The sequence below is a fragment of the Boleophthalmus pectinirostris genome, unplaced genomic scaffold (genome assembly GCF_026225935.1).
Source record: "Boleophthalmus pectinirostris isolate CB_2022bp ecotype Guang Dong unplaced genomic scaffold, ASM2622593v1 HiC_scaffold_18, whole genome shotgun sequence".
NCBI lineage: Eukaryota > Metazoa > Chordata > Actinopteri > Gobiiformes > Gobiidae > Boleophthalmus > Boleophthalmus pectinirostris.
Window position 1 is genome coordinate 42379570 of NW_026571133.1, and position 26036 is coordinate 42405605.

At 38.0% G+C, this 26036-nt stretch overlaps 1 protein-coding gene across 2 annotated transcripts; it reads left to right on the plus strand.

The window, feature by feature from the left end:
• The first annotated feature begins 5384 nt into the window (after window positions 1-5384).
• Window positions 5385-20304, plus strand: gfi1b (growth factor independent 1B transcription repressor). Of its 2 annotated transcripts, none has more exons than XM_020925891.2 (7): window positions 5385-5733; window positions 6021-6112; window positions 7320-7523; window positions 10416-10648; window positions 12103-12240; window positions 13302-13467; window positions 18798-20304. In XM_020925891.2, exons 2-7 carry the CDS (start codon window positions 6031-6033, stop codon window positions 18971-18973), a joined length of 999 nt encoding a protein of 332 aa, XP_020781550.1. In that variant the 5' UTR covers window positions 5385-5733; window positions 6021-6030; the 3' UTR covers window positions 18974-20304. The 2 variants fall into 2 exon arrangements, with proteins under 2 accessions (XP_020781550.1, XP_020781549.1); XM_020925890.2 differs by having other exon boundaries at window positions 5390-5733; window positions 5988-6112.
• Window positions 20305-26036: the final 5732 nt, after the last annotated feature.

A 26036-nucleotide genomic window follows, 5' to 3' on the forward strand; every position in this document is an offset into this window, starting at 1 on the left:
GAAATTAAAATGCTCATATTAGTCTCTGATCTATGTTATAATTATTGTTTCCTCATCACAAACAGACCTGGAGTTGTGTTTTGTTTCATTCACACATGTTTAACACACAAAACCTGCAGATTAAGGCTGAGTTCTTCTCTCAAACAGAAAACACACCTTGTGATGTCATTAGACACAAACTTTATCGATCTACAAGGGAAATGACTTGGACACAGTAGCTCACACATCACATTATATTACAATAACCAGTGTTGGGGAGTAACAGATTACATGTACCGGAGTTACGTAATCAGAGTACAAATTATGAGTAACTGTATTCGGTTACAGTTACTGTTTCAGTGAGTGGTAATTGGATTACAGTTACTTTGTTGAAATTAAAGGATTACATGTCGGTATTTTCCTGTTTTTACATTTTGGGCTAGATCCCTTCTTTTTCCCGGTAATTCCACTCATTGCCGGACACTAAGTCACTAGGTCCAAACCAGTTCTAAACCAGGACTAAACCAGGTCTAATCCAGGTCTAAACTAGGTCTAAACCAGGACTAAACCAGGACTAAAGCAGGACTAAAACCAGGTCTAAACCAGGTCTAAACCAGGACTAAACCAGGACTTTGAACCAGGTCTAAACCAGGTCTAAAACCAGCTCTAAACTAGGTCTAAACAAGGTCTAAACCAGGACGGAACCAGGACTTAACAGGACTACACCAAGGCTAAACCAGGTCTAAACCAGGTCTAAAACAAGATTTAACAGGACGAAATCATGCTGCGTGGACTGTGTGTCCTCCTCTTCTATCAATAATATTTTTTATTTGGTTCAGTAAAGTCTGGGCTTTTTATTTTCTTGTAGCAGACAAAACTTCTTATGTTACAATATCGTCTTTGCTTCTCTACAGCAAATCAAGTAATCCAAAGTATTCAGATTACGTTACTCACTTTAAGTAATTTAATGGATTACGTTACAAACTACATTTTGGGGTATGTAATCTGTAATCTGTAGGGGAATACATTTTAAAAATCACCTTCCCAACACTGACAATAACACAGAGTAAAATAATATAAAAATGGTAATAATCCATTCTAAATAAGTAGCTCATCATGTGGTAATAGAGTCACTAGAATCAACTGGATGATTTCAGCCCTGGAATTGACAATCTCTGAACTAAAGACTTAACTTGAAAACTACCACTATATGACATCACAAGGTGGAACAGAGCAATTTGAGTTTGGGAGATGTAGACAGACTAATAATAAAGGATTACTCAAACATGTGTGAATGAAACAAAACACAACTCCAGGTAGCTTTGTCTTATGTTTTTGATGAGATAACATGGTTTCACGCTCACAAGAGTCAATTTTGTTTAATATGTGAATTGTATTTGTTTAGAGGATAAGCCCCTTGAAATGTCTCACCATCTCGTTTTCAAGGGGGTCCTCAGAAATACAACAAAAAAAGACAGATACAGCAGAGCAGACAGTAGGAGACATAAATTCAAGTTTGTCTAACAAAAGTGCACAAATGCATCTGTGTTTGTCACGATGTGCGTTTGGTTTGGTAAACGTGCAGAGGCTGGTAAATATCACTGCAAAACCAGAAAAGAATGCAACTCCAGTTTGGAACTTTAAAAAACAGGTTTAAAAATCTTCCTTCACTTTTTTCACAGTTTTGTGTAAAGTGCCAGAGGAAGTTCTCTTAAAGAAGGGGTTCTCAAACTGTGGGGGAGGGTCCAAAAAAGGGGCACAGAGTGTTTCAGTGCAGTTTGCTTGGCTTTGTATTAGGTAGATCATTTTGACTTGGTCATTTTGTAAGTAGCTCACATGCTGAAAAAGTGTGAACACCCTTGCATGTGACGGTTTGTAAGAACCCCGGAAGTTTTAGACCACGCACCGGCCAGTCAGTGAAGAGCTGAACCCGAGTTGTGATAGCAGACTGCATACACTTCTTTGTACAAATACAAACTTCTAATTTTTTATTGCACATTTATTTCGCAAGTTCACCTCGCAGAAACAACAGTGATTGTTGACAGACATGTTCACTCTCTGCTTTGTTTGCTGTTGTGCTGGCAAATACTTGGACACCACTGAGCATTCTGATGCATCACATACGTCACAACCAAATAGCAGTGATTGGTTAAATAAAAAAAGTACCCGCCTACCATTGAGCGAACAAATCCTAATGCTGCGAGGTCAGACCATTTCCATGAAGTGAAACCAGATGATGAATCAGGGTAGTTTATAACTGACTTAGTAAAGGAACCTTCATAATTTTACTTGGGATTCAGAGTATACACTGCATAAAATCAGGGTGCAAGCATTTTAAAATAAGGTTGAAATATGCCCTTGGCACTGTAGACCCGGGCCTGGAGAGATGACATTTGTCACTGGAAAAGAACACTTCAAATGAGTAATGGCAGTTTTTGTTTGTCTACTTGTCTGCAACAGTCTAAATGTCTGTTAAGTTTGATCAGTCATGAATCTAAGGGTATGGGTATGTAATAGCAATTTCAATAAAAAAGTAAGTACTCCAAGTCTTTGGGTAAACAATAACAACCACCTCATACTGCCCTACAGAGGCAAAAGAGCTTAACTCACTTCAGAGTTTCTTTTTTGTCCAGACCAAATCATAACAGGCAGGGCTCCCAAAAATTGACACTAGTTGCTATAATGAAGAAATATTTGTTTGAGAAAAACACTGAGCTCAAAATGGACCTCTGACCCTTATTTGTCAGTTCCTGTAATCAAAAATAAGAAGTCGTGCAAAGACAAAAGGCAGAAACTGACATGGACATTATTTGCTTGATTTTCTCCAGATTCCATCCCTTCTAAAGAACATCTCACCAACGTCGAGTCATCATGTGTTTATTTGAAATGGTATAGAAGAACTTTGGATTTCCTGTTTAGTGCTGATCAGGATCGCGCGGCTTTCACTTACACAGTCAAACAGTTTGACTTTGCAGTATAGTGTGTACAGTATGAATAAATACACACAATACTTTCACATTAAAGATCATTTAAGTATAATTTAATACAAATATATATTTATTTATTATTTAGTCAATGTGTTAAGAGGTTGGATATTAAAATATATTTATGAACTAAAATCACAAACAAAACATACACTGTTACTGCCTTTTGCTCTTGCACGAAAACTTACTTTTGGTTCATGATACAAAGGCAGATACAGGAAATGACACAAAAGGGTCAGAAATAAATTTGAGCTCAATGTATTTCATAATATTTATTCACATGATAAAGAAGGTCTCAAATACAAACAAAATGACGTTAACTCATTTTTGACCAGACATGATGTTACAGTGTTCTGCCTTTGTATGACAGTATAGGTCAATCCAAACCCAAGCCTCAGAGCCTGTGCTCAGATTGGATGGCCTGCATTCCTTTATGAACATTGTAGGTAATTAAACTACCATCTAAATAACATGGAGCACTTTTTGCCCAAGGCACAACTTACAAACAACCACAAATGTCCTATAGGCTGCCAAACCTAAACTCAGCAGTAGGTCTATATTTGTAAGATTTACAAAGTTCAGTAGTTCACTTACGATGATTCATCACAACGTAAGGCCCCTGGGCTGTTTGTGGTTTTAGTAAGCTGCAGTTAATCAGTTTAACAACTTTTTATCTTAAAGCAAACATGAAGTACAGCAGCCCGAGGCGGTGTGTGAACTGTTTAGTGTACTGCTGCCTAATACACAAACACACAAGCACCAGAAAAGCCCATCATGCATCACTGCTAAGGGCTTATAGGCACAAACTGTTCACCCAGTGTCTGAATTTTAATCATGTGTAATTCCAACACTATAATTTTGTGTTTTGTTTCATATTGTCTTAATCTGGCACATTCAGGTCTGCATTTGTTGTCTACAGAGTTCAGAAGCCGGCAAATCTGTACAAAACTGTTTATCAGTTGGTTAGTGTAGGCTCTGTATTTGCTGTATTATTGTTTGAAGTTAAAGTTGTTGTGTTATTTTGATATGACTAGAGCATCATGGCAGTAGGCCTACTCAGTTAGGGCTGGTTTTACTTTTATGGTCCCCGAAGGGTTGACCAGGTTTTGTATTCACCCTGTGTGTCTGTGTGTGTGTTCACCAGCGATAATTCTGCCATTTATGGGCCGATTGTCACCAAAATTTGGTAAGTGGGTCAAGCCTCCGAGCCCGATGCCGCAAAAAAAGTTTGGTGGCGAGGTCATTTGAGGTCACACGGGTCAATTGAAAGGTCACGCCATTATAAAGGATAGTCAATTTCGGCAATTTCTGAACCATCTGCAGCCTAAAATATTCACCCAATCATCACACAAGTTGGCACACAGATAACCAGGGTATGGACTGGTCTCCTCATAAGCTGCTTCCGTGGTGATGAACTGCCCCCACCGATGCCTCATGGGGGACCAGGTTGCGATCTCTGATTGGGCTTGTTTACTTTTAATAACATTTTTCTTACATTTATGTCATATTTACTCCAACTTCAGTAATATATAGCCTAAAAAAAACAGCATTATGAAATCCTTGATGCATTCTTACGACTGTCCACAAGATGGCGACATTGCACTTTAGACCGCGCCGTATCTTTATTCAAATGCTGCGGATTGAAGGCCCATTTGAGAGTGTTTTTAGATTTTAAGATAGCCAACAGACAGACATGAAAACACAACAACTATTCAGGCCCAATGTTCAGTTAGGAAGGCAACTAAATTCATAAGGTCTACATTTATTTTCACTGATCAAGAAACTGTAGATCTACATTTGGGGTGGGCTAATTTTCAGACTGCAGTCTTTTACTTGACCAGGCCTAATTTGAAGTAACAGTACTCTTACTTGAGTAAAAGTTAGGGTTTTTTTTTTTTGTCACTCTTCTCACTGTGCGTAAATCTACAAGTGACAATGCTTTATGTTGACTGAAAGGCCATTTAACCGTTTGCGTTTCTTGTGCTGTTCCTTCTGATATGATTTTTACATTTTTCGGGTCATTCTTTTGAAAATATTAAATTCTGTGCATTATTTAATGTTTTTTTCCCTTATAATTGATTAAACTTTATATTACAAACCAAATATGACGTCCAAACAGCTACTCTTATTTGAGTAGTTGGCTTAGGTATGGTTCGTAAATATTTTTTTCTTTTTCTTTTTTTTTTTTTTTTTTACTTTTGGCTACTTGGCACCATTTTAACTTTTGTTATTTTGATATTGAAGTCAATCTGAAAATCAAACATCTTTGCTAGCCTTGAAATAACGAGTTAGAAAGTAATGGGTTTAATATTTCTTAAGATAACCTTCAGTATCTCAATTGGCTCATTTTACGCACGTATTTGCTGTGCGCTCTGGCTATCCGTTTAAATATATCCTTCAATCTTTTACACATTCATTTCAAATTGAACTGGGCAACTTTTCCTAACTCTTCCTGCACTTGATTTGGGTAACTGTTAGCGCGTTCGCCTGACATGCGCCTTTTACGCAAATATGCACCTGCAGCTCGGCCTGTGATTGGCTGAAAGCACGGTCAGATTCGGCCTGCGCACTTATCAGATTGTAAATCAGGGAGGAGAACGAGCAAAGACACGGCCACAAGTGGAGATGCACCGCGCACTGCTTTGACTTTGGCACACTTGGAGATTTGGGATGCACTTTGGAGAGCTTCTATTTTTTGTGAATTTGAGGATTTTTACTTCAATTTGCCGTTTTATTTATTGACTTGGATTTTAAAACTAGGCCCTACACGGTGAGTAACTTTTATTGATGTGTTTTTACTCGAGGAGAAGTTGATTTTGTTACCTAAATGTAAAAACAAGTGTCGTGGCGTAACCAAAACGAATCTTAAGTGAATTTTAAAGTTACTCATGTTTCTATAAATTGCCAAGCCAAGTATGACGTAAATTGAAATCATTTGAAATATTCGTTTTAGTTAGATCAAATACATAGTAAGGCCTTTATTAACACTGAAAAAGTTACTTACTGGTTTTAAATGTTTTCCAGAGCTTTTGGTAACCCGTGTCTGTCCTGCTTTAGTGTCGTCATCATGCCTCGCTCGTTCTTGGTGAAAAAGCGTTACAAGGTCCACAGAGCGCACAGCCACGAGCCCAAGGCCTTCATCTGCGCAGGTAACACGGGACTGCACTATATCTTCATTAGACTTTACCTGTACTTTTGAAAACATTTTTAAAACTACTGTAAATATTCAAGAGTTAAAATGAAGGGCACGGAATAAATCATCTCGCTCTATTGAGTTACCTTCTTAGAGTGCGCGCTTCTTGGGCATTAAAGCATAAGTAGCTTTCTTCCTTTCACATTCTTTTTCATAAATTCAAAGAAATTAAAAGCAGGCCTGTCTTTTAGGAAATTCTCTCTCCTTTGAGTAAGGCCACTATAGGTGTGTAGCCTACTTAAAACAATAGGCTTATATATCCATATGTTACCAGACTATAGACTACAATCATCCAAAACAAACAGGTTTTTGGTTGTTGAGCCTAACATTGTTTAAGTTTAAATAATACTAAATAATCCATGTTATTGTTATAATATTGTGGGAGTTCTGAAGTCGATACGAGCCTTTAGTGCTGTAATTACTGTCATATTTAGAATGTAGCCCAGGGGTCCCCAACCTTTTTCTACTTTTACAAAATGAAAATGCTAGAGAGATACTAATTTTAGGGATCGCAGGAAATTGATACAAGAAAGAAGGCAAGCCTTAGATGGGCTACAGTTAGATGCCTATACAACATAAACCATTATCCATTTATTAGTTGCACAGTGTTAAGCACCAGTTGTAATAATCATGTAATTAATACATTTTGAGTTATTCAGGATAATACATATAATTCAGAAATCCTTTGGAGAGCTTCTTGGAAGGGGCTGGAGAGCCACAGGTTTGAGACCCCTGATGTAGATAATAAAAGAGATTTTTTATGTTGTAAAAGGTCAGTGTATTGATATTTGGGCTTGACAAATGCCAACAAAAGTAATCAGTACACTTATTTAGTCTGTTTTCCACTGTTTTCTACAGTTTTCCCTTTTCCACCAATTCTGAACTCTGCTCCAGACCACAGACTTTACTGACAGAGGACTGGCCGTAGACCTCTCCATGAATAAGACACATGCTCACCACTGACCAGTAGAAAACACTGAATCTTGATTGAAGTTTGATTAATTGCAGAGTCCATTTTTTATCTTGCAAATTGACAAATTTGAGGGAAAAAGGATAATGTGTATGGGTAAAAAAAAAAAAAATCTATGGAAGTACTGACATTTTTATTCTATCCCTATTAGGCCTACATAAACTCTTACTTGGGTTTTCTTTGTGTGTATCAGATGTGGTTCCAAAGGTGGAGAGCTCGGAGAGGTTCTCCAGGCCACCCCCAGAGGAGAGACTGTCAGGAGAGACAGTGTCAGAGGAGAGACTGTCAGAGCAGGACCACAGCACTGCAGAGGAGGACCAGGTCAAGCCCCAGTGCCCTGTCTCTATGCACCCTGAGAACTCTACACCCCCGGCCGCCAACACCTGCTACCTCTCAGGTAAGATCACCACCCACACACACCCCACACCACCAACACACACCTCTGACACCCTTGCAGTCAGGAGAGACCACTGTGGAATGACAAAAAAAAAACAACAACACACAACTGGAATGATAACTAATAGCAAATTAACAGCCTGCAGTTTTTTAGGTACGTCCGGTGGAAAGTAACTAAGAACAAATTCTCAAGTTACTGTAATTGAGTAGAATTTGTATTTTTGTATTTTTTGAGTTTTTACTTTGATACTTTTTGAGTTTTTCTTGCCCTTTTAATTAAGTAGCATTCAAACCACATAAATGTATTTAGTTACACTTAAAATTGTAAGACTGACTAAACACAATACAGGATCAAGTCATCCCAGTGCTCTGATTGGTCAGACCAGGGCTCACAGAAAATAAAGACTGTGGTTAAAAACAAGTTAATAATTCCATTTATGTATTTATGGTGTTTATTTATTTATTTCCATTTAATTAATCAAGGACAGTATACAATATAGATCTAAGATGCTACTTACTTCTGTAGAAAATGTAACTAGAAACACTTTGAATGATATGTTTCATGTGTAGTTACTACATTTACTTAAGTACACACTGGTAGTAGGTCTGTGCTTCAATACTATGTCAATATAGAACAGGACAGGTACGGATACACAAGATTTGTATAATGTACAAATCTACATTGTCTTTAGGTCAATAGGCCCGTACAAACAGATGAGACAAAGATTTTGCAGTGAGTAACAAGGATGTGTTGCACAACAGGGAGGAGAAACTACAGCCATTTTGTGAGAAGAAACAATTATAATTTTATGATTGATCACATTTACTGAACCTTTACATGAGGAGTGTCAAACTCAAATTCACAGAGGCCAAAATTAAAAACTGGGACTAAGTCTTGGGCCAAACTAAATTTTTATTGAAAAATTTCAACAACATCTGCATGTTTTTTCTCTTCTTTCAAGATATGTAATTTTCCTTTCTTATTAAAATAAATGTTTAATAACAAGAACAAGCAGAATATAAAATAATAACAAAATTTTAAATTAATAATATCTCTATACCTGGGGTTTCCAATCTTTTTCCTCCAGTGAGCTACATTTACAAAACAAAAAAGCCAGAGAGCTACTCATTTTAGCAGCCGCAAGAAATTGACATGATTATAAGAAAGAGGGCAAACCTTCTGTTAAATGTCTATAAAATATAAACCATTTATTAGTGCATAAACTTGGACTTCAAAACGATACATATACAATGTTAATTGGCATGTAATTAACCAAATCTTTGATATTCAGCACAATGAAATCTCTTGGTGAGCTATTTGGAAGGTGGTGGAGAGCTACTGATAGCTCCCGAGCTACAGGTTGGAGACCTCTGCTCTATAGTCCATCTGTAGCCGCTATATGATCCCGCGGGCCAAATATAAATATATCGTGGATCAAATTTGGCCCCCGGGCCTGAGTCTGACATGTCTGCTCTACATGATACTAACTGTACTTGCATTATCACATCAAACCATAAAAGTGTGTTGTTTAATGTAAATATGTTGAGATATCTTGGTTTGTCATGATAATTACTTAAGAGATCAACCGATATGCTTAACGATACGATACAACAGCCAATAAACTCTGCCAATATGTTTGGGCCGATATGTAGGACTGATTTGGATCATTTTCCCCAAATTGTGTCATTTAAATTTTTTGTTTTAACACAAACATATAAGAGAGCTGTGTAGTCACATTTAATTTCATTTGATTTACAGTTATCTCTTTGCACTTAAGTTCAGATAAAGCTTTATGTGTATTCTTTTGGCCAAAACATAATATCTGCCTCTGCTGGGATGCTAAAAAGTGCAAATATCAGCCATCTCTCAGTACTGTTTCTACTATCACTCTATAAACAAAAGATGATTTTCATATGTTCTTTTTTATTAAATACATTTCTTTTGTTTGTATTGGTATGGTGCTGGTATGATCCTGCTATTGGGTTATATAGGTTATTGTGTCAGTGTTAAGAGTATTCTTTGATATCATTGTTAATGTTTTAGTATGGTTTTTACTTTCTATTTCCATGAAATCATACATACTATAACTTTAAAGCGACCCTATTTGTCAAAATTCACAAAAAAAACTAAATTATAATTGTTTCCCTTCTCATTTACCTTCTCAAAGTTGGATTTAGAGTGGTTCAGGGATGTTTGAGTTTGTTCTTCTGTATTCAAGGTGTCATTGTTTCACTCTTGTTTCTTCTAGTAAGTATGTGTAAGTTATGTTAAGTATATTATCATTTGGGCATTTTAAATGGCAAATTCATGTATATTGCAATTTAAATTGTCCAAATGATAACATAATCATCCACGGGTGTCATAGATTATAACTACAAAGCAGACAATATGTCGTCTTTAAAGGTACATTGTGTAACTTTTCTCATGGAGGGTTCATCAAATACTTTTCAGTTTGGAGGTTTGCAGTCACACAGATCTGATTCCCTTTTGCATTTATGGAGTTCACAAACTTCTGACGCCTGTTTCTTGAGCTGTTTTCCGCTGTTAGGACATTCAACAATGACACAATTACGATGTCTGAATCCCAAAACTAAAATATGAAGATATCAGAACCAGGAACAAAAGTGATATGGTTCAAAAGACTAGAAAAGATCGGCTTTGTCAATAGACTCATCCCACTGGGAAAACAAACATGGCGGTTTGATGCTCACTTTTTCGGGAAATCCTTCCCAGTATGCATTGCACGATGACTGGAAGTCTGAAATTTGTGATGCATGTATTAGAAATGACTGACTCGCAAACTATATTGTGACAGGCCAAAACCATTAAAACTCACTATGCAACTGTTGACACCACAGACTTTTACCTCTTTGTACTTTCTCTCCCCCTCAGATCCATCAGAGTATCCTCCGTACTACAAGCCGGCGTACTGGATGTGCAACTCCTACGACCTGCGACACCTGACCTTCAGCCCCACGGTGCTCCAGCACTCGGGCCCCCTGTACAGCCCCCAGTCCCCCCAGCAGAGGAGCAGCAGCAGCAGCCCGCCTCCCCCCCAGCCCCTGGACTGTTCCACTGCCTACTCGCTCTCCTCCAACACCTACCACTGCATCACCTGCGACAAGGTACCATTGTGTTCTCACGTCTCATACCATTTTCAGTTAGTTAGTTCACAAACATACCTGGAGTTGTGTTTTGTTTCATTCACTCATTTATCACACAAACTTGATGTTAGAGAGTTGTTACCTCCTCCAAAAATAGCCAGAGTTGTGTTTCATTTCATTCACCCATGAGTAATCCTTTACTATTATTCTAAGATTTCAAGTTAACAACTACCCCTTACTTATTGCTCAGTATGAAATCATCCAGATGTTTCTAGAGAGGCTGCATGGAGTTTAAAAACAAACTGGGGCACTTCCTGTATTACCAGTAAGGTGTTTTCTGTCTGAGAGAACAGCTTATGTGTTAAACATACATGTGTGACTAAAACAAAACAACTCCAGGTCTGTTTGTGAAGAGGAAACGACATTATAACATAGATCAGAAAATAACCTAATATGGGCACTGTGAGGCATGTTATTGTTATCGGTCACTTTACTGCCCCTGGAGTTCATTTTGTCTTTTGGAATGAACTGTAACTTGCTGCAGCACTGACACACAAAGAAGTACCTTTGTAAAAACAAAATAGAAGTGCCCTCCAGTGGAGTTTTTTAAGTGTTTAACATGGGTTCAATGACTTCCACCTGCAGTTCAGTGCCTGATTTGTCAGAGCTTAGTGTTTTAGCAGCACTCGGCGAAAACCTCATAGACATTAAAGTCAGTTTGATTGGAGTTAATTCAGTTAAATGAAGTGATATCATTTTGGGGGAAATGTATGAGAGGAGCGTGTGTGTTCTGCATGTATGAGAGGAGTGTGTGTGTTCTGCATATATGAGAGGAGTGTGTGTGTTCTGCATATATGAGAGGAGTGGGTGTGTTCTGCATGTATGAGAGGAGTGTGTGTGTTCTGCATATATGAGAGGAGTGGGTGTGTTCTGCATGTATGAGGAGTGTGTGTGTTCTGCATATATGAGAGGAGTGTGTGTGTTCTGCATGTATGAGAGGAGTGTGTGTGTTCTGCATATATGAGAGGAGTGGGTGTGTTCTGCATGTATGAGAGGAGTGTGTGTGTTCTGCATATATGAGAGGAGTGGGTGTGTTCTGCATGTATGAGAGGAGCGTGTGTGTTCTGCATGTATGAGAGGAGTGTGTGTGTTCTGCATATATGAGAGGAGTGTGTGTGTTCTGCATATATGAGAGGAGTGGGTGTGTTCTGCATGTATGAGAGGAGTGTGTGTGTTCTGCATATATGAGAGGAGTGTGTGTGTTCTGCATGTATGAGAGGAGTGTGTGTGCCTGATAGGTTTTAGATGAATACAAAATGGATTTATACACATTTTTGTGAGCATGTGAGTACAAGTGTTCACAGTGAGAGTAACTGAAAAACTGTTGGCTTATGCTGTTGATGCTTTTGATATTGCACTTTAACAGTGTGGACAGCTCCATTCCACTGACTCTGGTGTTGTGTTGTGTGTGTCAGGTGTTCTCCACTCCTCACGGGCTGGAGGTGCACGTGCGGCGCTCTCACAGCGGCACACGGCCTTTTGGATGCAGCATCTGCAGAAAGACGTTTGGACACGCCGTCAGTCTGGAGCAGCACATGAACGTACACTCACAGGTAACGCGACAAGACTAAACCAGGACCTTAGCCCTCAGCCGAGACTCCAGTGGGACTGAACCAGGTCTAAAAAAAGATTAAATAAGCACTATGACTAAATCAGGTCTAAACCAGGTCTACATCAGGCGTAAACTAAGTCTAAACCAGGTTTGTATCAGGTCTAAACCAGGTCTAAATCAGGTTTAAATTAAGTCTTCATATTGCTCAGCCCTAAATAAGAGTGACATAACTAAAAATAATTAGCAAATTCTGGTATTTTAAAAGTAAAAAGTAGGGTACAAGTAGGGGTGTAACAATATTCAAGTCTCACGATACGATATCGTCACGGTATGGACCTCACTGTACGATATTTATTGCGATATCGTGGGAAAGCTCACTGTATGGTTGGGAGGCTCACAATATTATATTATACATAATAACAAGACTGATATTATAAAATGCTTTGACCAGTCATCTGGTACAACATTTATTGTCATATTCTCGGGATGTAACAATATCAAAATCTCATAGTACAATATTATCATGATATGCATCTCATGGTACGATATTTATTGCGATATTTTGAAGAGTCTAATAATTAAAGATGGGTCACTTTTTTGCTTTTATGCAGTGAATTATTACCATCATGATCCCAAGAATTCAAGTAAATAACATATTTCTTCATGTTGTTTCCACTGAAATGAATCATGGGATATGTAGTTCTCTATTTATGAGCTGTTGCCTCTATAAAACCTGCATTTAAGCAAAGAAACTTGTGATTCAATATATTGTATGTGTGAGTCCATGATATTATTGTGAGACTTTTGACGATACGATATCACAATATTTCAGTTATTGTTACATTCCAAGGTACAATAAATTTAAAAAAAAAATTGCCCTTTTATCATTTCATCATCTTATCCACAGTTGGAAGAGCAAGCAAGAATTGTATTGCATTCAAAATACTATAACTTGAGTAACTAAAACATATTTTGTGATAAAACTACTATTTTACAGTCACAGTTTGCAATTCTTTCAGACCACATCTATGCTAATCCTGCTGTGAATATGCTCTATTGCAGGAGAAGAGCTTTGAGTGTAAAATGTGTGGTAAGACATTTAAGCGCTCGTCCACTCTGTCCACTCACCTGCTCATCCACTCGGACACACGGCCCTACCCCTGCCAGTTCTGTGGGAAGAGGTTCCACCAGAAGTCTGATATGAAGAAGCACACTTACATCCACACAGGTGAGACACAACAACAACTGAGCTGTTACAAGAATAGAGCAATCGTAAACTAGAATAACAGACATCATGCAGCCATGTCGACAAACTGTTAGTGTTTGTTGGTAAAGTGACACTGACTCATCTATATTTATCGTACAGTGTATTGAAATGCAACAAGCATTTGTAGAGCAGTGATGTACTTGTATTATCATTTTCAGAATTCAGTGAAAAGAATTACACAGATAGAGGACCTGTTTACACGAGAACACTTGCGGATAAAAACAAAATATTTTCTTAAAACCACAAAAATCTGAAACCAGCCTCCAGAGTGGAAAAGTTGAATACGCTCCTTTTCTGTTTCTGTCTACACTGCCCAAGACGCAAAACTCTGATCAGATCTGCTCACGTCGTGTACGTGTTTACGTCACATGCATACTGTATGCAACACCTGTGTCAGTGGATATATACACAATGGGACATGGTAATGAATTGGTACTTGAGTAGTAATATATTAGTATGGGCTTGTGACCAGAAGACTAGAATTTGACTCTGGGAGGGAGTGACAGGAGACTGAGATTGTGTTTGTTTTGGTACCATATATTATAGTTAATAGTGAAATAGTGAAATAGTAAATTGACATACAAACATAAAACATAAAACATACACTGTTGAGTAAGAATGGCCTTTGGATAATATACAACAGTTTCAATAAACAAGTTCAGTCAAGACACAACAATGGATTATTGGATTATACAGAAACAAACATGCCGGATTTGCTCTGGCAGCTCTAATAAACTTACAGGAGGCTCCCAACAAATGTACAGAATCTGCAGAGATACTATTAGTGAACAGAGAAGGATCTGCAATCACCTCTGTCCAATTGTGGATGCACCAGTTGGTCACAGGCGAGTCAGACGGATAGGGACGAGACTTGGAGAATCAGTTGATGGTGGGACGACTTTGTGGAAGGAGCAGCTGATGAAAATGCGTGGCGTGAAAAGGTCTGAAAGATGCCTTTGTTACTTCAAGTCAGGCATGTCGTAACTATGACCTGTGGGCCAAATGTGGCCCTCAGACAAATTTTTCTTGGCCCTCAGGCTTCCAGGTGAATTGGCCCAAACTGCCTCGCATCAATTAAAAATTAACATTTTAAGCTGTTTGAAAATCTACCTTGAAAAAGCAAATATTTAATATTTAGTGTGTGGTTTTAAGGATCTTAGCATGAATAAAGGCTGATGGCTCATTTTAACGTGTTAAACCTCCACATATTTCAATGATTCACTGTATTGAGCATCAGTCTGCGGCCCTCGATCAGCCCTCTGTTTTGTCTGTGTTTAAATATGTTGCTCTTGATGAAAAAAGTTTGGACACCCCTGCTTTAAGTACAAACATACACAATCAAATTCCACACACTTTTGCGTCATTGTATACACGCAGATTTCCTCCCGAAAATGCTCATCTAAACACAGAATAAAAATTGAAGACTCTACGCCACTTCTGTTCAGATGTCATCATATAAACGTAGCCTGAATGTCCTGCATCACTGGAACTTCAAAACTACGATTATATGTCAAGTCCTCTAATAATACAATTTCTGGCATGTTATCAACCTCATGGTTCAATACTTGTAATTTTTTATTTTATTTTATTTTTTTGGTGAAGCTATATCTGGTTCATGGTGATGTTTGAAAGTGGTAATTCCTACTCGTGAACTGGGAGCATACAAGACAAACTCTGACATATTACATCATTGATAATCACCATAAAAAACTGGATCTGAGATTAACCACAACATAAACTATGTGAACATGGTTAAATTCAAACATATACTGTCACATGTGCATATACAATATCATTTACATTTCTTTAGTCTGTTGTTTAGCATGAGCCCTGCTGTATACATATGAGTTAATTTAGCTGGAAGACTCTGAGGTCATTAATCATAATGTTGGAGATGTGGAAAAAATACCCATTACGAGTTGATAACGAATGATGACAAGTTAGGACTGATTTGAATCTTGCATTTAACAGGAAGCTGAAAGTCATAAGTGGGCCTTCCTGCATTAGTTAGTCCGTTAGTAAGTGTGTCATTAACTTATATAAATGTGCAATATGTAACTTTTCCTGGTGCAGGTCTGTGTACTGCTTGTCCCTGTGTCCCTGTGTTATTGCTTTGCGTGTTCCACAGAGTGACACTGGATATTGTTTGACTGTCTTTGCTTAATCACAGGTCATGCAGTGAACCATCCACTAGAAAAGCTACATTATGCAGCTTTAACACTAGAAACTTAGACTGTTTAAAGAAGTGGACTAAAGGCTGCCACACACTACAGGAGAATTTGCCCGATTTTGGCTGCGATTTGTTTCTCCCCGGGGAGGCGTGACCCGATTTTATGTCTTTTGTGTGATTTTGAAGCCGCTGGGCTCCTCGTGTGGTGTCAGTGTGACTCTGAGTTGCTCTGTCAGATCCACCAAACATCATCAATGCTATGATAACAGCCAGTAAAACAGAACGTCAGGGGCAAAAGAGTGACGGAAACAGAGGCAAAATACAAACTCAGGATAGAGTGAAAATAATGAGAAGACTTTATCACTCACCTCTCCTTAAGTGGCAAATTTAAAGTGCATCATCTCATCCACATTATTCACAGAAATTGTCCTCCACAAATAACGACATCCAGTTCACAAAACAGCAGTTTTAATCCAGTATGAAACGTTCTTTGAAATTAAAAAGGCAATAGTCGTTCCTCTCGTGTGTCTGTTTACATCCACACAGCGCACGGATCGAGGTGAAGCTGCAGATTAGTGATAGTGACTCGACTTCCTGTGAACTTTATCTCCAACCATCTGTGCATTTTCAAAATTATGTATTTGAAGTATTGCACCGCATTTCACAAATAATAAAAACACAGTTTTGCTTTTGGTTTTACTGTGAACAGGAAACAGTTGACGTAATCGCTCCCACAACTTTATATCCTGTGGTCTGCAGACAGATCCCACTGCAGTCTTTGTGATCGGAGATTTAAAATCTCATCAGATTCTCCTCGAGTCTGTGGTGTGCACTTTTGGTCACACTTTTAAAAATCATTCAAGACTGAAAAATCCTGTAGTGTGTGGCGGCCTTTAGGAGTGTGACACCACCCACAGCGTTCATCTCCAGTCAAATGAAGCTCACGAGGCTAGCAGCCAATTATAGGTGTGAATTTGGAGTTCCATATCAGGAATAGGAAGTGATTTACAGATAAAATAGCTAAATAAAAACACCAAGATCACATAGAGTGGGTTAATATGAACATTTTAAGACTGAATGATGACCCCACTATTCACTTCCTATTTGGAACACAGCGGCTAGTGGGTTAGCTATGTCTGTTTATATATACTGTACAGCAGGGCTGTCCAACCTCTAGCTCAGGAGCCACCCCCTTCAAAGTAGCTCGCCAGAGGATTTCAAAATTATACCATTGTGCTGATGAATAACATTATTTTTGTGCACATAAAGCAGATGTCTCAGAGAAAAACAATTAGTAGTAATATGTGACAATTTTTGTATTCCCCAACCCTGTCAACCATTACCCTCCTCTACTGTCTCCAGTGGGAAAAAAAATAAATAAATAATAATAATAAAATAAAATAAAAATTTAAAAAAATAACAGTAAGAAGAGTAAGAATAAGTAAATTCAATAAATAAATAAATATAGGGAAAAGAGGGAAATACTTTTTTTAACTTTTTTTTTTTTTTTTTTTTTTTTTTTAATAACAAAAATTTGGTTAATTATGCGCCTATTACTATTATAAACGTATAATTCTGAAGCTCAACTTTTTGCACTAATAAATGCACAATGGTTTATGTTTCATAGACTCTAACTGTACCCAAAGGCTCGCCCTCTTTCTTATAATCGTCTCAGTTTTTGTGGCTGCTAAAATGAGTTGCTCTCTGGTATTTTAGTTTGGTAAGAGAGCTGACCAGAGGAAAAACGATGGAGTCCCCTGCTGTACAGTGTATGCTAGGGACCCAACTATTGACAGTAGAGGAGTGTTTTAAATCACAATATGAATTAATTATCTGCCAATATTTTTTCACCCTGGATAAACACTACCGCACACTCCTCTTCCACACGACTGTTATTAGTGATGGTGTTTTCCAGGCGAACTGAAACAGCTTCCAGGAGCTGTATAACTGCTGATAAATCACACAGTCTGAAACAAATTTCCAGAATCATTTGCATATCTGTTCATCCTGCCTCAAACGCAGCTCTATATAAGGAAGTGCACCAGGGTTATGGAGCTGCCATAAATGTTTTACAAATCTGGACAATAGCACGATTCTTCAGCTGGAAACATGAAGATTAACTGTACAGAGATAACATTACCAACTCAAGCTTAACTCTTGTGCTTTTCTATACAAACAACTAAGCCTGGATTCTTAGCTCCACCCCCTCAGTTATGATAAGCAGGATTGACAGGTGCATTAGCCAATCAGAGACACGCGTAGTCTGTTCTGTGTGGAGGAAAATCATTAAAAAGTAAAATAAAACTAAATAAAAAAATATGTTTGTTATGGCATGGTCTGAAAATATGCACAAAAAATCATTATACATATATGTTTATGCATATCTAAACTATAAATACTCCCCCCCCCCCAATGTTATGGGGGAGCTGACAGTGGTAGAGTGGAGTTCTAATAAACAGAAGGTTGATGGTTCCATCCCAGCTCCACCCAGTGCTGTTGTTGGTCCTTGGGCAAGACTCTTCATTCACTTTTCCTGTATGAATATCTGTGTGTGTTGGGGTAAGGGTGTGTATGTGTGTGTGTGTTTGTGTGGTTAGTGGTTAGTGGTTAGTTGTAGTTAGAGGGGCCGTTGGGGCAGTTTGGCAGCCACACCTTTTTCATGTTCATGGCAGCTGTGACTTAAGTGCTAAGATGAGAAGAATATTTTCACACCATTTTATTTCAAGGTTTTAGGATGGATGTCTGTCACTTTTTTGTCCTTTTTGTCTCCATGGTGTTATTAATGTCACCTGGAATGTTCCCCATTTTAACATTAAATGAATTTAGCTTGCATTTATTCAATTTAAATGTTTTTAATGAAAAAAAAAAAAAAAAATAATAATAATAATAATGAAAACATATATGTTTTACTGTGTGTTGGGCCCCAGTAGTTTCACCTGATCATTGTCCAGGGAGATAGGTATATAAAATGCCATACTAGGGAACATTTCAGGCAATGCAATTACATTGTCATGGAGACAAGCAGGTGGAAGGAAAATGAATGGGAACCTTTGCAGTGCCAGTAGGTTTCAAAGTGGGCTGAGCTTGAACGTGGTGATAACATGTGGTCTTGTTTCCACAGGTGAAAAACCGCACAAATGCCAGGTCTGTGGAAAGGCGTTCAGCCAGAGCTCCAACCTGATCACCCACAGCCGCAAACACACGGGCTTCAAACCGTTCGGCTGCGACATCTGCAACAAGGGCTTCCAACGCAAAGTGGACCTGCGGCGCCACCATGAGGGCCAGCACGCCAAGTGAGGAGCGAGGAGCCGCAAAAAGACTGCATGATGTGTGCTGTAGTCCCAGAGTTATAAAAAGACTGCATCATGTGTGCTGTAGACCCTCAGTCATACAGGAGTGGTCTAGAATGAGTGGTAGACATTACACTGTGTTCATTCTGAAACAAAGCCTGAACTTTACTTTTTAAAATTGTTGTTACCATAAAGGCCAATGCACACCAGAGCACGGTGTTCCATGGCATGTCATTTTTTTTTTTTCACGCGCACCACTGCATCCCGATTCAACAAACCCCAGTTAACACTCAGAGTGCAGGCTCACCCCTGGTTTGTGCACGTTCATAAAAAATAACTATGTGCCATGGTTAAACTGCCAAAGAGATAACATTTCGAGGGGGTATTACACTTGTATGGAATATTCATTAACACAACATTTGAATCCCTATGTTACATTTTTGTTTGATATGCTGTGTTTTTAGTTCTTCCTCTCCTTGCTCCCCACGCCCAGTCACTCCCCTTTCAGAGCGCTATCACAACACAATCAGCGTGTATCTTGCTATTGAAACTACAACACATTGGATTAGATTTGTGAAGCAATAGTTTATTTTTTGTCATATGTTTCTGTATATTTATGGGGAGTGTGGGTGATGTGGGTCGTGCATTGTACACACTCTTACAGCTAACCATAAGAAAGCTTTGAATAAGGTCATCGCTAGATGACACAAACATGCATGAATGACATATAAATCCACTTCAGGTATATTTTTGATGAGGGAACATTTCATCAATTTTGCTTAATACCCCTTCTTTAAAGTTTTGCATGGCGTGTCTCCTTTAATGGAAAAATAAGTTCTGTTACAGTAATCTTTGTTTACATGAGACCTAAAGTGGACTAATTGACTTTCAAATACTTCAAAACTACTTTCTGCAATTGCACGAATGAATAAGCTTAACTTTTAAATGCATATCAGTTTGAAATTTCAGTTTATTTATTCCTGAGAGCACTAAAAATAAAATACAATCACTTCTCAAATACTTTTTAAAATTGTGTTTATGTAAACATTTACAGTCCTTAGTGTGTTATATTTAAATTAAGGTGTTTTTTTTTATTATTATTATTATTTGTATATTTAATCTGTATTTATAGTTCATTGTTACTACTGAATGTATGTGTGTGGGGTTGGGTCAGAACTATTATGCAATTCCTTTTGGACCAAAGATTTAAATGCCAAATGTAGCCTTATTCTTCTAATGTAAAAGTTATATGAAGAATGTTGTGTTATTTATTCAAACTATTTTTATGCCATATTCATGTTTGTGTTACTGACACAAAATAAAGAGCCTTGTAAAATCTGTTGGGCTTTCTGTTCACAAATATCCTTGTTGCTGTGGGTAGATCAGTGTATGTAGATAAATATGGTGATGTGTATTGTCAGTTAGAACAGGATGTGCAGAGTAAATCCCTTCAGGAGGAAACCAGGAGGATATACAGACCAGGTGTGGACTACATGCATCCTAACTGTCTCTCATATACAAGTATTTGAAAGTATTTGAAAGCTAGAGTACAAGTAGCAGATACTATCAAGGTGTAAGGTATCTGTAGTATAAACAAGGTTAAGATAATAAAGGATCTGTAACCATTTCTAAATATACTTAAAACAACAGCATGTAACTTCCTGGTGGTGGTGCCTCACCTGCATGATTCCATGGAAATAGAACATTAATACCATACTTCGGAATATTTTGCATGGATAGATACTTTTTACACCATACTGTGAAATATTATGGCCAAAGGAACAATATTTTCATAAAGACAAGCAGGAGCAGGCCATTCCCAAGGCCACACAGTCAGGTTTGTGGAGATGCATGGACAAGTTTTTTATGTCAATAAAAACATCCAAAATAAAAAGTAACACACATTTATTTATTTGTAATAATAATAATAATAATAAGAAGAAGAAGAACTTTTTACTTTTGTTTATTTCTTTTTTTAACTGTATTATCTGACTTTAGCAGTTTTTTTTTTTTTTTTTAACTGCTAAACTTTGATAGTGCAGTTAAAAAATTAAAGTTTAGGGAACGTGCAATCAAAACTGCACATAAGTCAGGGGAATGTGCAATCAGTAAGAAGATTTATTTATTTATTTATTTATTTATTTATTTATTGCATGTGTTGGGGCTTTAAATGAAAAAAGTACAGATTCTGACACCCAGTTAACAATGTCATATTTAGTCCTACAGAATTATTGTGAGAAGAAATCTTGCAAGACCACACCATCAGATAAAATCATATTTTTTACCAAAACATTCGCATTTTTACACATTTCTCTCTTTAATGTTTTTTTTTTTTTTTTTTTTTTTTGGAATGGAAACATAATATAAGCATTCATTGGGGGTTTTTAAAACACATTTGCAGTGCTCACTTCATTTTAATTAAAAACCACTGGGCCCAGCATTGACCCCTGTGGAACCCCTTTGAAGCCTTAACCATTTTCTGTCTTTAAAAAGCTTTTGTCTGATCATTTGTAGATGATTTGTATAAGTGTGAGCCAGACGTAATTTGTCCGTGTGTGTGCTGTTATGTTTCCATGTCAACCACCACCTGCAGCGTGTTTGCTTCTAAATAACAGGAGCGCATGCAAAACCAAAGCCAGTGGCATGGGAAAACATTAGGCCAGTTTATCATTTGTTTGGCTATCATAAAGTTATCCCTGATGTTAACACTATAATCTCAGAAAATCAGGCCTGCACACACTTTCATTGCACTATTATGATTGCCGCTCACACCCTAGCACACACGCCTTCACATCCAGCCAAATCTCCAGTAGGATAGAGCAAGATTTGATCAGAGGCTGCAGGGAGGACGTTAATTACTTTAGCTAACCGTTGCCGCGCCCGGAGATAAACATTTGGATGGATTTAGTCTGGCAAACAAGAAGTAGCTTCACACCTTTCCCAAACACAGGAGCAGGACAGAGGAGCGGGCAAATCACACCAGCACCTCCCTCAACTGCAATCCAACCCTCAACCAGGATGCACAAACAAAACACTGGGAGGTTTTGAAGTTTTCTGTTAAACATATGTGCCAAGAACTGGAGAACAAGACAAAAGAAGAAGAACGTCTTTATTTACCCAATTTTGAGCCCTGTGTTTCCTGTCCCGGCAGATTTATCCAAAACCAGTGATTTGTCCCAGTTTTTTACAAGAAATTTTCCAGATGTCCCTATTTTTGACAAATTTGATCCCTGCCAACAGAATTAGCATAAATTGTGATTTGTTTAGGTCAAATACAGAAAAGCTGCTTAAAAATGACCAAAACACAATGAAAATGTGACTATACTGATTCACATTAGTGCCGAGTGCAGAACAATTTTCCTTAATTATGCACACGATTCACAATTGTATTATTAATATCAACCAACCCACACCAGCGATGTCCCAGTTTTTCTTTTTTTTTAAGAAAAGCTGGTCATTTTAAAATAAAAATAAATAAATAAACAAAAAGTACCAGATAGTTAATTGTCAAGGAACCAAAAATCTCAAACTTGAGAAACATTCAATACATGATGTTGGTCTCTCAATCTTGTCACTGCAATGACAAGAAAAGGAATTATTATTTTTACCTCCAAGGAGGTTATGTTTTTGCCGGCGTTTGTCTGTTTGTTTGTTTGTTTGTTTGTCTGTTAGCAACATAACTCAAAAAGTTATGGACCGATTTTGATGAAATTTTCAGGATTTGTTGGAAATGAAAAGGAAGAACTGATTTCATGTTGGGGGTGATCCGGAAGAAATCCTGGATTCTGGATCACTTTGAAATTTTAGTTAACATTGTGGTAAATGGGGCCAAAAATTTTGTTTCTCAATATCTGGGTTAATTATTGACCAAACCCCATGAAATTTGACTCAGGGATGGACAATGGGATCCTCTTTCATATTCCAAAGGCTGATCCGGATCTGATCCAGAAGACTGATTTTATCGCAATTTATATAAAAAATGGGGGTAGTCCTTGGCGGAGGTCTGCGCTCTCTGACTGCTTTTCTAGTTAATAATAGTAATGGTAGTGGTAGTAAAAGTAGTAGTAGTAATAATAATAGTAGTAGTAGTAGTACTAGTAGTAGTAGTAGTAGTAGTAGTAGTAGTAGTAGTAGTAGTAGTAGTAGTAAAGTAATAATAGTAGTAATAGGAGTAGTAGTAGTAATAGTAGTAGTAGTAATAGTAAAAGTAGTAGTAGTAGTAGTAGTAGTAGTAGTTGTAGTAATAGAAGTAGTTGTTGTAGTAGTAGTAGCACACACACACACACACACACACACATACACGCACCCACACACACACACACACTCACACAAACACATACACACACACAAACACATACACACACACACACACACACACATACACGCACCCCACACACACACACACACACACACACACACACAAACACATACACACACAAACTAGCGTAACATCATTCACATGCATAATTCCAAATATTCCAACATTCTTCTTATGGTTTTCATACTTTTCTCACTGTAAAAGAAAATCCTCACACTATTATAACTTAAATAATGTACTTTGATCGTTTGTGCATGTCCGTTGTTTGTCTGATCAAAAGACAGACTGCAGTTGTAAGTCTGATACACTCTGATGATCCTCCTCAGTCATTCAGGCATACATGTAGAACACCCCCAGTGTGATGTCACTGCAGTAGGCTTTCAATAGTGCAGCTTTAACCAGGACAGTCAGACTAATAATGACGCAGCACATGTGACATTAAATGTTATGTTGTAATCTCAGAACATCTTGTGAATATGCAAGAACACACAACTACACAGAAAAGTATTTTTCTTGAAAAATGTTTTAACCCTACAGTTTCCCTCTTGTGAAATATGTGTGTTCCATGTGACAGGTGCAGGATCAGAAATCAGTGTCCCCATCACAGAGGAGACGGGGACTGTTGGGTCCAAACAAATCTCAGGTCTTAAATCCTGTTATTTCCATGGCAACAGTCCAGCTCCTGTTGCTACAGTTAGAGCTGCATCCTGTTAGAGACACGAGTTCGTCCAATCAGCAGCCAGCGCAGGTACACCGCACCTGTGCCGAGGAGACGGGGGCGGGGCTAAATAACAGCTCTAGTGTCTGGGAGTAGACAAAGGCGTAGGAGTTTAGCCTGGAGTCAAACGGGGAGCAGGATTTATGGAAGTATTTGGGGAAACCATCATTCAAGTAAAAGCAATTATAAAGGCTGTCTGGAAATATAATCTGGTTTGTAATTTAAGTTTTTTTCAATTTGGTTGTGGTTATTGCACTGAAAAACAATGAAAAAACAGGCATTCTTGCTCTGAGCGGGCTTGCATCTCCATAAACCTAACTTTTATTTGGCCAAGAGCAAAGCCTCCTCCTTCTTGTTGTCCATGGAAATGTTGTTCTGTTTATCATTCTACATGGAGAACATTCCAGAGTATGGTTTGAACTCATTTTCATAAAATCATGCAGGTGATGTCCCTGTTGTGCCATGTGGGTTGGAGTATAGGTCACCACCATGTGATCGAAACATGTGATCTCACACGAGTCTCTCATTTGGGTTGATGGTTGCGATGCTGGAATGAGATGTTTAAACCATAGATTATATATTTAAATGGACATAGCTAACCCTCGTTTAACTGCTGTAGTGAGCCTCGTCATTTTGATCTTAAAATGTTTGTATTAACCCGCTCTACGTGATCTTGGTGTTTCACTAATTCGTGTAACTGCGAGACTCGTGAGCTTCATTTGACTGGTGCTGAACGCTATTGGTGACATCACACTCTCTTAGTCCACTTTTTTATACAGTCTCTGGTTTAAACCTAAAATGTCTCTCTCTGATCTGAATGGCCTTTACTTTACCTAAACCCCAGAACCTTCAGCCAATCCTGAGTCACGGAACGGAATTCTGGAGATTCTGAGCTTTTGCATGAGGCCTGTTCTGTCCATAAACTGAGAATGAGAGAAACTTGTATATGTCTCTATCTGCAGGTGAAGGCGGTAACTTTTTAAAATCACAGAGCAGAGGCTACATTTCCTTTAAATCTCTTCATTTACACAAATACCTGTCAGCATAAATATAAAAACCTGTGATAGATCATAACCTGTAAATGCTCCTTTCCTCTAACTGTCTCTCCTCTGTCTATCTTTGACATTCCTGGCAGCCAGCGGGACTCTATTTGTATTGCAAATGTGGTTTATGCAAATGAGCAGAGGGCAGAACTGGCCTGATCCTCCTGCCCCGGGACGTGTGTGTGTGTGTGTGTGTACGTGCCTGTGTGTGTGTGTGTTTGTCCTACATGAGGGAGAGTCCCACGCCTGTCCTGTCAACACCCCCTTTGTCTCTGCTCCAATCTCCAACTGATTCACACTCTCCAATCAGTTGATGTTCCACTAAGATTCCCCCATTTTGCATGAACTGAAGCAGATTTCATGAGGGACATTAGTTTAGATTTGTGTATTTCTCTGGAACCTACTGTACGTGTCATGAGCTAACTGTCATGAGATTACTACTCCTAATGTGCCATTAAAGTGTATATGATGATTCTCTAATTTCTACTTAATTTGGTGGGATAATACTTGTTGTAAATATAAATGATAGTTTTAAACCCACCAAGAAGCAATTTGTGGAAAACAGTTGAAAAATATGTTGTCAAAGTCCAAAAGTTCGACACAATTTACACCTAAGAAACACATTTTACATGATTTCAACAAAATAAACTTGCTTTCTTCAGTTTAGCAACTCTTGAAATGTGGTTGTGTGTGGAGTTTAGGTGTTTAAACCCACTTTAAACGACTCATTTGTTGTTTATCTCTATTTAAAAGTCTTAGTCAAACACACAGTTGATCCATTTGTACCCTCAGCCAGTACCATCGGTTGAAAATGGCTGTTGGATGCAACGATCTTGTTGGTATCCTATATATCGGCGATGATATCGATTCAGCCGTTATCCTGGTTTGACTTATAGACTGATGTGGTACAACTATTTAATGGTCAGAAAGTCTTACAATGCAAATTAACTTTTATTGACACAAAGTAGTTCTGTAGTTAGGTAAAGATAAA

Bases quoted from the DNA above. Each gene is read 5' to 3' on its own strand.
- gfi1b (XM_020925891.2), top strand. From the start codon at position 6,031: ATGCCTCGCTCGTTCTTGGTGAAAAAGCGTTACAAGGTCCACAGAGCG. The intron at 6,113-7,319 runs GTAACACGGGAC...TGTGTGTATCAG, and splicing joins CAAGGCCTTCATCTGCGCAG to ATGTGGTTCCAAAGGTGGAG. The intron at 7,524-10,415 runs GTAAGATCACCA...TCTCCCCCTCAG, and splicing joins CAACACCTGCTACCTCTCAG to ATCCATCAGAGTATCCTCCG.